Below are 14,668 nucleotides of genomic sequence, written 5' to 3' on the forward strand. Positions count from 1 at the left end.
CCCGATATGGGTCTTGATCCTGGGACTCCAGAATCATGACCTGAACCAAAGGCAGATGCTTAATCAACTGAGCCACCCAGCTGCCCCATATTTTAGCATTTGGTATTAAAATTTATTATCTATTGAATGCTTACTGTGTCCAGATATTATGCTAAGGATCGTATTATAAACATCATTTCACTTATTGACTAGTCTACTCGAGCTGCCATCACAAAATATCATAGACTGTGTGGCATAAGCAACAGAGATTTTTGTTTGCCTCCAGAGATGTGAGTAAACTCATTCCTGTTGTTTAAACAACAAACAAAAAACCCTGACAGGTACTGATTCTCACAGTTTGGGAGGCTGGAAAGTCCAAGACCAAGGACTGGCAGAGTTTGGTTTCTAATGAGGGCCGCCTACCTGGATTGCAGATAACCATCTTCCTTCAATATGTGAAACTTGGGGGAATTCAATTCAACCCGTAAGAGTGGTAGACATTTAAGTTAGCTTAGATGGAGATATGTTGCTGTTTATGTTATTAGGACCAAAAATGTTTGAGCTGGGAGGAGAGCATCTTTCTCATGCTCTCTAGACATCCTCTTTTCCTCTCGAAGAGGGTGGATAGATCACCTATTGGACAATAGTGTGGTCTCAGCATTTGGCAAGAAGGGCCAACTGTCTTGTTGCTTCTTAAACAGTAGGAAGAGTTCAGTTTCTTTGGGTTTAAAGAAACTGGACCCTTTGTGGGGGGAACCTTTCATCATCCTGTTAAAAAACCTCATGTTGTCTTAGAGAGAAAAGTACTCTTTTTAATGTCCCTCTCTTTCTGTCCTTGGAGCAGAGATGACTTTAGTGTCAAAAAGCCTTATTTTGTTGTTGTTGTTGTTGTTGTTTTCTCCTTCAGTCTCTAGAGCTAACTTTGTCTGCCAGAGGCTTTTGATGACTGGTCCATTTCTTTCCCAGGAAACTAAAGAAATTATTTCGGAAGCTGAAAGATGAGACAGAACCGGGAGAAACTGACTCTGCCCACTCAAAGCATCCAGAACAGTGGGACCTAGACTACAGCTTGGAGCCGTACACTGGACTAACTCCAGAGTACATGGAGATGAGTAAGATCCTATAATTTTTCCTCCCACTTAGGGGAGGTTGACATGGGGGTTCTGCATGGAGGTCTGCAGGGAAAGGGGTTAGGGAAATGATGGGGTCAGTTTCTGCATCTTCTTGGGCTTCATGGCTACACAGTGTCACTTTCAGTGCCACATGGGAGTGATGAGGGTAGGTCAGAAGGAACCCTGGAATGAGAACAAGGAACAGCTCTATTACTACCTTGACACTAGGGTGATACACTCTTCTCCTTGGCTGCTTTCTCATCTATGAAGTGAGAAGTTTGGTCTCTCAGGCCCCTTCTCATGGTTTCTGTCATTGATAAATGTGAAATAGTGAAAGGGAAATAACGAAACTTAAATTTAAAACTGGAGGTTCCATTAAGGAAGAGTAAACTAATCCTGGGACACTCAGGCCAAGGATACAGACATCTTTGACATGGAAAATATAGGAGAGCCCCCCCATTCTACTCAGGTGGGGCAAAGTGCCAGGTTTTCTCTTCAGAAGTTGGGATGTTTTGTGTAGGGGATGAGAGGTAGATTTTTAGTTATAGAGCCTCTTGCTGTTCTTGACAAAGGCTGGAAAGCAGGAGCACATGTAGTACAGGCTCATGGAACACAGTCATTTCACATGTGGGTTAAAAGCCGTGAGTTCTCCATCATAAGTATACTAACTTAGATTGGCAGCCTTCAAGCTCTTGGTTGCTTGGGACTAGTCCTGAACTTTTACTGGGGTGGATATTTGAGAAGCGTCTTCACAAGATTTGGAACTAATGAATTAAAAACATAGGACCAAGAGGTCAGTCACATCATCTCAGCATTTACTCAGTCTAGAATGTGTGAAGAAACATCAGTCAGATCCATCAGAAGAATTACTCGGTATTCTATCTTTGGACGTATCATTGTGTTCTCGTAATGGCTCCTGCTTCCTCTGGTTCATGACTTGTAATAGGGCCCCCCAATGCCTCTCTGTGCACCAGGTCCCCTGCTTGTTACTTCTGATGGACATTTCCCCCTCTTCTGTTCATAAGAATGTGTGAATGTGAAGGGTAGAGGAATGGACAGGGTCCAGAGTAGATGGCTATAAAAGGTCTGTTCTCGTCCTGGGGTTATAGAATTCCGGGAAAAATCAGTACTTTGTAATCTTAAATAAACTCACCAGAGTAGGAACAATTATTATATCTGCTTCAGGAACAACAGGCTAGGACCCAGTTCAGGTAAACGTGTAATACCTTCATCTGAGTGCTACTGACCGTGGACCCCTGTCTGGCCCTGAACCAGGTGTTTACATAGAGGTGATTGTTCAGACTCCAGATGCCACTCCTCTGCGTCTCCATCCTATCAGGCAGAAGTTGCTGCCAGCTATTGAGGCTTCCATTGGGGAAGGGGCTTACCTTAAAAATCCCTGGGCTCTGTCTCCCAATGCCTACTCTCTAACCCCCACTCCCACCCCCCCCCCAGTGGTCCATGCAGGTTTTTCTGGCCTGTCTGCCTGTCTGCCTGTCTGTCCAGATAACTGGCTATTTCCAGGCTTCCTCTTTTATGGGTCCTTAAGAGCAGAGATACTTGAGCACTGTGTTCAAATCCTGACTCTGTGACCAGCTATTTGGACAGCTTTGGGTAAGTGGCTAATTTTTATGTGTCTCAATTTGCTTTAGCTATAAATAAATAAGTAAAATAATAAATAATAATAATATCTACCTCATGGGATTATTGTATTCAATGAATTAGTATCTGCAAAGTGCAAGAAAAGTGTGTAGCACATTTAAAAGCTGTGTCGAGTACTGCTGTTTCTCTTAGTGGTCTTGAGGTGTCAGGAAAGCAGAGTGTAGGGATATATGGTCAGTCTGCCAGCCACTGTGGCACTGAACAGACACCCACTATGGGTTCAGACTTGGGCACTCTACAAAGTAATGAGAAGAGGAAAAAAACCCGAGAACTAGATTTAGTGGCTTTGGGAAGATGTTTATACCCCGATTTTGTAGAGAAATTCATTCTATAAATTAAATGAAACGTACATGCCTACACACACACACACACACACACACACACACACACAACTCTTTACAGGCTATCAGGGAACAAATAAACCATGTAATAGAAAGTTTGAAAATAGAGAAAAAAAGGGAGCAGGTCTCCCAAACTTACTTCATTTCAGCCCATTTTTTATTACCATTTTGGTGCCGTCTCTTCTTAGACCCTTTTTGTTATGTGTATGATTTTAATACAAAGTTGTAATCATATGCACACATTTCTTGCTCCTTTTCCAGTTAGTATTAGATGAGTATTTCCAAGTTGTCGTATAATATTCAAAACTAAGAGCTGCATGATAAATGATCCTTCTAATAAATGTACCATAGTTGATTTGCTGATTCTCCAATGAAGCCCATTGGAGGCTCATTTTCTGATTCTTCCCATATTTTAATGATCTAATATATACTGTCTTAATGCATATAATCTTTCCCATATTTACTTAATGATTCCCCAAGGTAGATTTTTACAGATATGATTGCTAGATCGAAGGTATGACCATTGGATAGTTCTTGTTTTATTTTACTAAAATGCTTTCTAAAAGGATTAGACCAATTCACTGAGCCACAGGCAATGTACTAAATACTCTTCCAGTGAATACAGATTATTTAGTATCCTGACGTAATGTGATATGAAGGGATTAACAGTGTACAGTAGGCTTGGGATTCTCAGCCTGTGGTCACCTCATTCCACCTTGTTGATCTGAATATTCCAGACTCATCCTTTAAGACTTGGCCTTTTACCGTGCTTCCTCTGTGAAGTCCTCCTAGACCAGGCCCCATTCCTCCTAAGAGGATCATTAATTATTTGCTTTTTTGTCCCAGCATTATGTTTGATAAACACACTGATGGTGTATCCTTCTGAATTATGGTAATATTGCTCACATATCTGTTTCTCTGCAGACCCAATCTCTCAGATTATAAAGAGCAGTGTGTAGCAATCATGGCTTATTCATTTCCATGTCTTCCATGACCCAGCACATTTACTGGCACATGATAAATACTCACTGTGTCCAATAAACAAAGATGAGTAAATGAATGCTTTATTAATTAACGAAGGAAGGTTTCTTAACAGAAGTAAGTGTTTACCAACTTTAAGTGGCAAATGAAGGATCATCTTCAAAGTGGGGCTTGGTTGATGGTGGGTCAAGGATGTTTTATAGAGATTTCCAGTGTAGATAGAAGGTTGGACTTGATCCCCAAGGTCCCTTTAGATTCTTTTTGTCTACATATTAGTGATAAGAGTAAGGGAGGTCATTCCAAGGAAAAGGACTCACAAGGTCGTTCAGTTTCCTGGCCATGAGTAAGCGTTGCCAAAGCAAATGGTGGATTTTGGGTAGGGAGGGTTTGGTTGAAGGTCTGGTAGGTTAATGGTGAACCCTGATGATCACACAAGTTTATGTTTCATACCAGGCCATAGGGAGCAATTGTAAAATCTTGACCACTGTTGTGACTGTGTTTCCCTATAGGAAACAGGCAGCAAGTACAGAGAGGGGGTAGTAAGACAAGGAAGGAAAAAGAAACAGAGGAGCTTTCATTCACTCATTATTTCATTCATCAAACACTTATTAAGCATGTAAGGGGAGGAACAAGTTTGGAGACCAGGACAGTCAACCTTTCAGAATGTTATTGATTCAGTCCACAATTCACCTGATACTCATTCAGTCTTCTGTGGAAGAGGAAGCTGAATCACACATGGCTTTTCCCAGCTGAGTTCCACAGACACTCACTCCCAGAATTCTTTAGGTCATTAATTTTTTTTAAAGATTTTATTTATGTATTTATTTATTTGAGAGAGAGAGAGTGAGCGAGCACAAGTAGGCAGAGTGGCAGGCAGAGAGAGGGGAAAAATAGGCTCTCCTCTGAGCAGAGAGCCCGACCTGGGGCTTGATCCCAGGACCCTGAAATCATGACCTGAGCCGAAAGCAGAGGCTTAACCGACTGAGCCACCCAGGTACCCCTCTTTAGGCCATTTTGTTAAGCTATCAGTCATTTTAGAGACATGACTATTTTATTTCATATTTTATATAAGTGCATGGACTATGTTTCTAAGGTAGGTTCCTTTCATTCCTTTGGCCTCTGGAATATCCTCTTCACCCTGGGAGGGAGTATTTGCTCCCATGTACAATCAAAGTCTGGGCTGCACACTAAACTCTACCAAATATTAATCGGCCTAGTAGTGTAGACTAAGTGAGTGTAGGGGTAGGCTCTGGATTCAAACTACCCAGCTTCTAGTCCCGAGCCTGCACTGGCTAGTTACATGACTCTGGGCTTGATGCATAAAGTCAGCCAAGCTCGGTTTCCTCATCTAGAAAGCAGATTGGACGATAAAAGCACCTACCTTACAAAATGGTTCTGAGAAGTAGGTCGTGGATATAGAGCAGTTAAAAAACAGTGCTTGGTAAACGTAGACTATCCATGAATATGACCTGCCACTCTTCTCGTCAAGAGTCCAATCTCTTTCTTTTTAATCTAGGAATTGGCTGAAAACAGTCTGAAGCTCAGGTCACCTAGGCAGCTTAGTCGTTTAAGTGTCTGACTCTCGGTTTCCACTCAGGTTGTGATGTCAGAGTCGTGAGATCGAGCCCTCAGATTCACAGAGAGTCTGCTTGAGATTCCCTCCCTCTCCCCTTGCCCCTTCAGCCAATCCCCACCCCACTCACTCATGCTGCTCCATTCTCTGTCTCTCTCAAAGAAGAAAGAGAAAGTAAGGAATCAATAAATAAAATCTTAAAAAAAAAAAAAAACCCACACAACAGTCTGAAGCACTCAGTGTAGCGAGCCCTGGATGTTCTTCCCAACCCTCGAGTGTGGGGTTGGGCAGTACTGTTGATAGACTGAGGGTACCAGACTCCAGAGCAAATCTAAGAATCCCACTCAGAATCCTGAGATGTAAACATTCCAAGATGTTTATCTCTTTAGAGAATTCTAAGCCCTTAGGGCTCTATTTGTCAAGTCTGGCATCTCAAATGGTTCTTTTGTCATCTGTTTATCTAAAACCCGCAAGCTTTTGTTCCTCCGGTCATCTAAAAAATGATCACTGTTGTCTTCCTGATTCAGAAATTCAGTTATCCTCCTTCAAGCCTTCCTCCAGCTTCTTGAGTAAAGCCCAAGTTTTGAGGCCCCTAATGTGGGCAACAAGACCCATTTCTTCTGTAATTCGCAGTCATTAGAGGAAGTCTTATTTTTCCTGGTCATGAGTTTACATCCTGTCAAACTTTAATAGAAGGGGGGAGGCACTGTGCTTGCAGTTGTACATATTCATTCACTTGGCGTGAAGGCCAGATCACGACCTTGGAGGGCCAAGGGCTATCCATCCCCCACCGTTGTCTAGATGCATCGACCAAGACCTGTGAGTGTCGACTGATAGGTGGAAATGTGTGGGGGCAGGTCTGCTCCGAGACCAGGGTTGCAACACCCTCCTGAAATTGCAAATTTGACCTTCTGGGTTCAGGAGTTGCATCCCAGAAATGGCACCCAGCCTGTCTGCTCCCAAGACTCCTCTCTGACTTTGCATCAGCTCCAGCTGGGGAGAGGCCTGCTCAGTATGATCCAGAATCCTTTATATTCAAGGCTCCTTAGATCACTGGTTTTACAATTTTGCATTCCCACTCAAGCCCTCACGGTTCTTCCTTTTTCTTCTTCTTCCTCCTCTTTTTAATTTTTTAAATTAATTTTCAAAAGATTTTACTTATTTATTTGAGAGAGAGAGAGCATGAACAAGGGGAAGGACAGAGGCAGAGGGAGAAGTATACTCCCCACGGACCAGGGAGCCTGACCTGGGGTTGGATCCCAGGACCCCAGGACCCCAGGATCATAACCTGAGTAGAAGTCAGACACTTAACTGACCGAGCCACCCAGGCACCCCCTCTTCTTTTTTATTATTGTCTATGTACCCCAGGCTATCCTTTTCATCTCCATGGCTTATTTATTTTGCAACCAGAAGTGCTTGCCTCCTTTGCATGACTGCAGACATCCTAACTTGCCCCCTGCTTCCTTTTCCCCTCTCTTTCCCCATTTCCTTCTCACTTTTTAAAATGGCTTTTCTAAAATGCAGTCCAGAGCACGTTTTCTTTCCTACATAAAATCCTTCAACGTGACTGACTTCCCTTAAGTTAAAGTTCAAATATCCCTCAGGGTGTAGCTTCCAAGGTCACCCAGGAGCAGGCTCTGCAAATGCGCACCTGTTTGTCTCCTGCTTCCGGGGCTGGATTTGCCGGTGCTGGTCTGTCTGCCTGTAGCAAGTTCTTGCTGAGTCGCTCAGGCTCAGACATGTCTCCGGGAAGCAGTTTTGGGTTCTTCCACTGATAGTTCTTCTCAGCAACCCCCACCTGCTTTGGTAGAGGAAAAAATATGAGTGTTTGAGGGCAGAAGACCCCCTTATTCCTACCTAATCTCAACTGGCACAATTTCTGGATGTAGTAAGACCCCAATAAAATGGTTTTTTTTTTTCCTTAAGATTTATTTATATTTGAGAGAGAAAGAGAACACGAGCAGGTGGGGCAGAGGGAGAGAGAGAGAGAGAGAATCTCAAGCAGACTCCCCACTGAACATGGAGCCTTATGCGGGGCTCGATCTCATGATCCTGAGATCAGGACCTGAGCTGAAACCAAGAGTTGGAAGCTTAATCGACTGCACCACCTGGGCACCCCCAGTAAAACGTTTCTTGAATGAATGGCACGTTAGGTCCCTTCCTTCAGTGGCAGAGAAAGAGAAGCCTCACTTCTTTCTGTCCCATGATAGTTTAGCTGGCCTCCCTTTTCACTGTGGACATACTTAGCTATATTTTTTATAAGCAGCAATTTCCATCTCCCAAGACTGAAGTAAACCATGTTTATGATCAGGGCTTGCCTCAAAGAACAGTCCCTGCTGGCTTCAATTTGCTCCTTTCCCTTCGGGGATCAGGTCATCAGCGGAAGTGGACAGAGTGGAATGCTGTCCCTCAGACTCAGATTTAAGCTCAACTCCAGTTTCACGTCTCCCTCTGCAGTGGCCCCATCCTGGCCCTCCTTGAGGGTACTACTAGGTCAGGACCTGCGCCAGGCACCAGGCCCACAGAGGCAATGAGTGAGACCCAGGCCCTTCAGGACCTCAGGGGCTAGCGGCAGAGAGTGGGGGCAGTTAGAAGCAAGGGCCTCATGGTCACAAAACAAAAACAAAAACAAAACAAAACAAAATGCAGCTAACGGCGCTTTCTTCAGAGAGCCTGGGCCCTGAAAGCTTCCATTTGACTGAGTAGAGTATATACAGAGGATTGTCCATTCTCTTCTACCCTGGCTGTCATTGCCTCCTCACCAAAATGCCATCGGTTTCAGAACCCATGTACTGAGGCAGAGTAAACTCTGGCCTGGAAACAAGAGACTCCTCACCCAGCCTCCCCCTCAGGCTTGTTTTGAGGCATTAGACAAGGCCAGGAGGAGACTCCATCCCTGGGGAGACATTTCTCAGTCCTCTGCCTGGAGACTGCTCCTGGGACCCTCCTGCGTTCCTAACCATAGGTGCTTCAAGGCTCACCAGTCCCCGAGAACATCACTGTTCCTTCACATTTCTGTCTCCACACACCTCCAGGAGGTTTGATCTTGCCTCGGGAATATCTCTGGAAGCTGCTGCTTCTGCTCATTCTCTGAACCTCTTGAACCTGGGGCTTTGCCTAGCACACCCTCAACGCGGCCCCTTGCAACCACCACCATCTTGCTACTGCCCTGTTGATGATTTCCAGCATTAGCCTTGGTCTTACCATCCATTGTTCAAAGAATTCCAGGGTTCCCCTATCTTTACCAAGACCCTGTGGGACGTTCTTTCAAGGTATGGAACCCTAGGCCTCTTTACACACCCTTGGTCCTGCCAAAATGGACCCCAGTGACTTCTCACCCGCAGCCTCCCTTTCACTCCTTTCCTGTGTGACACTCCCTAGCCACCTTGCCCTGGAACTCCCTGGGCCTTCTCATTCTGGTGTCACCTCCTCCCCAAAGCCTCTCCCTTCCCATGCTCTCTCCTCCTCTCCCCTCCCGCCTCCCCCATTCCTTAGGATTTTAGCTGCCCGCACCCCCACCCCAGGATTTCAGACAAGCTGCCTCCTAAGACCGGGACACCTCCGATAGCTCTTGGTAACTCACGTCCTGGGGGCGGGTTGCTGGAACCACAGGGCCTAGCGCAGGCCCACCACCACACTAGCACTGAACACACACCAAGGAGCCCCATGAAGGAGTGACTGAAGACAGGAGGGTATCCCTTCTCTGGTTCTCATTTCTCTTATCAGCCCATATCTTACCTAGGCTGAAACATCTCCCTTCCAGCAGGGCTGCAGTCAGTTCTCCATAGGAGAACTGTGGTTGGAATCCAGTGGTTGGATTACCAAGAAGGAGGTTAGCCCTGTTTCTCTTTCACTGCCCTCCTCCTCCTTTCCTGTCCCCCCCTCGCCCCTCTTCCCCTTTGCTTGTGCCTTCTGCCCTCCCCCAACTCAGCCTATCATGTACTCCGTTCCCGTTCCCGGGAGTAAGCCAGGGAAGTAAGAGAACGTGTAACATGAACCCTTCCATGCTGCTCTCAGGTAGCAGCCCTGGAAAATAGCTTGCCAGGGGGAGGAGAACACTGAAGTCCACGACTGTCAGAACCTTGTTGGGGGCGACAGTTTCTGCCATCCCTGGGGATGACTGAGGTTTGGTGGTAGTAATCCTATCACTGCTTCTGATTCCTCCGCACCTCTGTCTTCACAGCAAGCCCTTTTGTCTTCAGTTGATCCCTGCAGGGCAGAGCAAGGAGTCTGTCCCCTTCCCATCTTCATAGGGTGTCTGTCAGGTGGGAAGCGGGTGTGAATCCAGCTCTGCCTTTATCCAGAAGTGTGGCCCTGAGCACATCAAAGCATCTCTCTGGGCCTCACTCTCCTCCTTGACATGGTAGGGCTGTAGACCAGAGGGGGATCTTTCCTTGCGGAGATGTGACCCACGGGTCTGTGGTCAAAACCAGCTGCGGAATAGGTCACAGGTCAGGTGCCACTACCGGTCACGTAGTTTAAAAATATAAGATAAAGCAGAGTCCACACCACCCTCACTCTCTCACATTTCTAGATTATTTTCGAGTGGGAGAGCAGGAGAGGTTTCAGCACACACAGGGGCACTGGCCGCCGCAGGGGCACTGAATGGTGCACATAACCGTTTGTCACTGATGTCTTGACAAGAATAAAGACTTGCAAACCACTGGACCAGGCGACCTCCAGGGAGTCTTCCAGTGCTGGCACCCCAGTTCACACATCCGGCTAGATGTGCACCCTGAGGCCAAGAGGCGCAGGGAGTGATACAAGGCGCCTAACATTGCCCTAAAGGCCCATTAGTGAAACTGAGGCTAGAGCCCCTTTCCAGATCTCCAGATCGTTGCACAAGAGACTTTCATCAGGACCCACAGGAACTTGGGCTTTCGTGGAGGGATAGGGGTAGAGGGAGCTTTCCTCTTTCCTTCCCAACAGGCTAGACCTCCCGATTCCAGAAAGACCCTTGTCTTGGGCTTTGAACAAAAAGGAGAGCAGTGAAACCAAAGCTGCCCACTCCCTCTGGTGTGCCTGACATGGTGATCCCTGGCTCCGTGCTCAGCTGTCAGCTTCCTTCCCCGTGATCCCCAGGACCACCCATGCAGACAGGAAGTGCACTGAGCCCACTCTGAGCCTGTCAGTTGTAATGGTGAGGCAGGTCATCAGTTGAGGGAGGCAGCAGGGAGAGATGTATTATATTTACATTTTTCTAAATTGAGCTGGAACCAGGGCCCAGGACCCAGCAGGCATGGGGGAGGGGTCCTGAGGTGAAGGGGAAGCTGGGAGTTGGGGGTGGGGCTGGGAGTCAGCCCGTGGAGGGGGCGCTGGCTGGTGGTAGGGAGCTACCTCTGGGCAGCACTGCAGCGCCTGGTGGTGGGGATGGGCTGGCCCCAGACAAAGAGAAACCTGAGAGTAAGGGATTAAGCTGGAGAAACCTGTGAGGGGGAGCAGCAAGTTTTCGAGGGAATCTCCAATATCAAACCCTTTTCCTGAAGAGCTTACTAAGGGGAACTTCAAGGGGAGTCCCCCACCCTCACCGCTGAGGGGAGGAAAGAATGCTCGCCCAAGAGCAGGCCATGACATTAATCATCACTGTCCCCAACCCCAAAATGAGGCTTCAGAGCTTTTTGGCCACAGGCCCCTCACAGCCCCATCGTGGAGTTTTCCCCAGGGCCTGATGGGAGGAAATTCTTCAGTTGCTTTAAGGGCTGCAAGTGTAGTTCTCTGACACTGACGGCAGTTTGGTTGTTACAGAGAGGAATTTGGCATAAGAAGGTAGGCCTGAATTTAATTCTGTAAGTTCCAAAGGAATCTCTTAATCAAGTTTTGTTACCATTTTAGCAGGTAAATAAGTGATACAATGAAACACCAGTAGCCTGTGTTCATGTTCATGAAATTTGGAAGGGAGCTTCTCAAGGGCAGAATTTGTGTCTTATTCATTCATAGTACCAAACCACAGGGCCTGGCATACAGTAGGTGCTTCATAAATGTTTCAAGAAGAAAAAGGAAGAATAGAGAATGAAAGAGGTGATCCTATAGCGAGGACCTTGAAGACAAAGTGACAGTTGGACTCTACAGCCATCTCTGTTCACCAGAGATCTCCAGACACCCTGGCTGTGTTGATTTAGCTGGGAAGGTCTACTGCTTGACTTCCCACTAGCGGGGGGCCAAGATGCCTTATTTTCAAGTGCTTGTACTGAAGAAATGCTATCCTTTCAAAGGCAGGTCTCCTACAGCAATACAAATTGGTAGGTTTGTCCCGTCATCTGCGTGGTTTAGGCAAAATATCCCATGTAATAGTCAGCTGCTGCTATGATAAAGCTCCATAACAAATAGCCCAAAGTCTCAGTGACTTGCCACTGAGACAGAGAACAGAAAGCAATGGAAAGAGCTGGCTTCAGACATCACTGAGTGTCTTCCCTGGGTAACAGTCAGGTAAAGGTAGCCACTTATTAAAGAGTAGAAAGGTTTGGATAGAGCAGTGACTCAGATGACACCCAAGACCCCTTTCCTATTCTGATATCCTTTCTTTGGTCATGGATGGGGGGGACCACACTGGGTAACTTCCAAGTTTCCAACAGACCAGACATACAAATTTAGTCCCAAGGGTGCCTTAGATGTAAGTGATGAAATATTCCAGAGTATCTGTACAGTCATCAGCACTGAAACCCAAATATTCTTTCATAGAACTCCAAGATTGTATGCTACAAGGCAATGGCTCAAAGAACCAGGAAATTCCTTTCCCTGAGCCATCCTGTTTATACAAACTGAGTCATCTCACTGGATAATCAGGCACCTGCCGTCTTCTCCAAATGGCATTTAAACACAGTTCAGGCAGTATCCAGGGTCTCATTCCAGCATTTCTGGGAAGTAGGGTGAGTCACAGGTCATATCTCTCTCTCTCTCTCTCTCTCTGTCATTCTCTCCCTGCCACCCCCGCCCTTTTTTTTTGCTCTTGGAGCATACATTTCTTGTCATTTTCCATGCTAGGAGTCCCTCTCCCCATACATACTTAAGAGAAAAGGCCACAGTATGTCTGGATACCATACCCCTCGAGGTTCTACAGAAAGCTCCTGACATGCAGGAGATGCCCAGGCAGTGCTTGTGAAATGAGTGGATGAGTAAGTGGAAAGCAGTCTTTAAAATTAAGACTTACTGAGACCTCCGTTGCTTTCCCATTTCTCTTCTAGCTGTAACATCCCAGAAGCTCAGAGTGCGCTCTCTTGCTCAGCCACAGCCCCGGAATGGGTCCTTGGAATTTGCACATTTGTTTCTTCCTCCTTTCCCTGTCATTTCCTTTTTGTCTAAAATTCTGTAAACCTAATTATGTGTTCTTTTTATTGACTTTTCTACAGCTCTTTGGGAAGATGAAAGGGCAAAGGAATAAAGGAAACAAAGGTTCTCAGTCATGAGTTGTTGCTTGGGAACTTCTTTCTGGTCGTGCTTACTTTCCTTGTCCTTCCACCTCACTGGCTGTATTACCGCAGCCCAAACAGGTAGATGAGAGGACGGATGGATGGACGGATGGATGGATGGATGGGAGGAAGGAATGGATAACTGATCTTCACAGTCCCATTTTGCAGGTGGATAAAGTAAACAAGACTGAGTAAGCCAGGTCGTGCATTTGTTCACAATAAACATTTACTGGAAAGTCACTAAGCTGTTCTCTGAAAATCAGAAGTAAATCAGTAGATCTCATCCCTCAATTCTCTCTAGTTTTAACAAGGTGAATTAGGGGGCACCTGGGTGGCTCAGATCGTTAAGCATCTGCCTTCGGCTCGGGTCATGGTCTCAGGGTCCTGGGATCGAGCCCCACGTCAGGCTCCCTACTCAGTGGGGAGCCTGTTTCTCCCTCTCCCTCTGCCTCTGCATCTCCCCCTGCTGTACTCTCTCTGTCTCTCTCTCTCAAATAAATAAACAAGTCTTTAAAAAAAAGAAGAAGCTGAACTGGGTCCACTGATACAAAGTTTTTGAGGCAGCACAAATGCAGCCAGATAGAAGTGACACAGAAAACAGCAGGGACTGTCCAACGCACCAGCCACAGAAGACGTGTGAGTGAAGATGCTTTGGAGAGTGAAAACACCAGTACAGATTGCTGGTTAATTGTCCGACAGGAAGATTAGAAATTAGATTGGACAAGATCCAGTAAAGGAAACCCAAGAGATATGAAAGCAGCTAGGGAGGGGGATGGACACTGTCACATCAGGGCTGAGTATTTTCCTTTTTGTGTGGTGAAAGGACATGGAATTTGGGTGACCTCAGAAGCTGTCTTTGTTTCCCAGCTTCATCAATTGTTAGGTCTGTGGCCCTGGGAAAATTATTTTACCTCTGTGAGACTCAGCTTTCTTACTTGAAAATGGAAATAATAATACTTGTCACTGAAGATTGTTTTTATGAATTTTTTTGAACCAGAGAGCATGTGTCCCATGCTAGTAGATATGTAGGAAATGCCGGCTGAGGTTCCGTGAAGACTGAGCATTGGAGTTTTGTTTAGAGACTATGGAAGGGGAGCGATGGGCAGATTTTTCCAGAAAACCATAGTGTCCAAGCCTTTAAGCTCCCCGTGTCTGAGAGCCACATTCTCCTGCCCTTTGCTGTGGTCATCAGCAGGGTTGGTTCATCCCAGAAGGCTCCCGTGGCCCCAGTCTCTCTTCCCAAGGTAGAGAAGAGAGCTGCATATGGACTGGTCTGCATCGTACTGTCAACCTGCATTCTTCTGTCCAAACTAGACTGAATTATTGAGTAGCAGGACTCTCAGAAATCACTGGACCTTCTTCCTCCATCTGGAGAAACTAGTGTTTCACTGTTCATGTGGTGATAAAGTGTGGGCTGGCTCTCCCTTAATCACAAAGAAATGAAGAGAGTATGCCTTGCCTGTCTGTCCCAATGTTGCATTTGTATGCAGTGAACTCTTAATATTTAAGCTGTTCCTTCCAGCCTGTTCCTTCCTGTTGTGACTTCCAGAGTTTCTGAATTGAGCCCGATCCTCTGTATAAACCCCAAGTGACTCCATACAGACTGGGGATCTT

At 46.1% G+C, this 14,668-nt stretch overlaps 1 protein-coding gene across 1 annotated transcript in view; it reads left to right on the forward strand.

Annotated features, from left to right (window-relative positions):
* ANO2 (anoctamin 2) overlaps positions 1-14,668 on the forward strand; it is a 335,951-nt gene that overhangs the window by 298,800 nt on the left and 22,483 nt on the right. Inside the window, exon 20 of the mRNA XM_045071882.1 lies at positions 946-1,091. Within this exon, the coding sequence (XP_044927817.1) occupies positions 946-1,091 (146 nt within the window). The remainder of the gene's footprint in view (positions 1-945; positions 1,092-14,668) is intronic.

This window comes from Mustela putorius, unplaced genomic scaffold, assembly GCF_011764305.1.
Source record: "Mustela putorius furo isolate JIRA1106 unplaced genomic scaffold, ASM1176430v1.1 tig00003988_pilon_pilon_pilon, whole genome shotgun sequence".
NCBI lineage: Eukaryota > Metazoa > Chordata > Mammalia > Carnivora > Mustelidae > Mustela > Mustela putorius.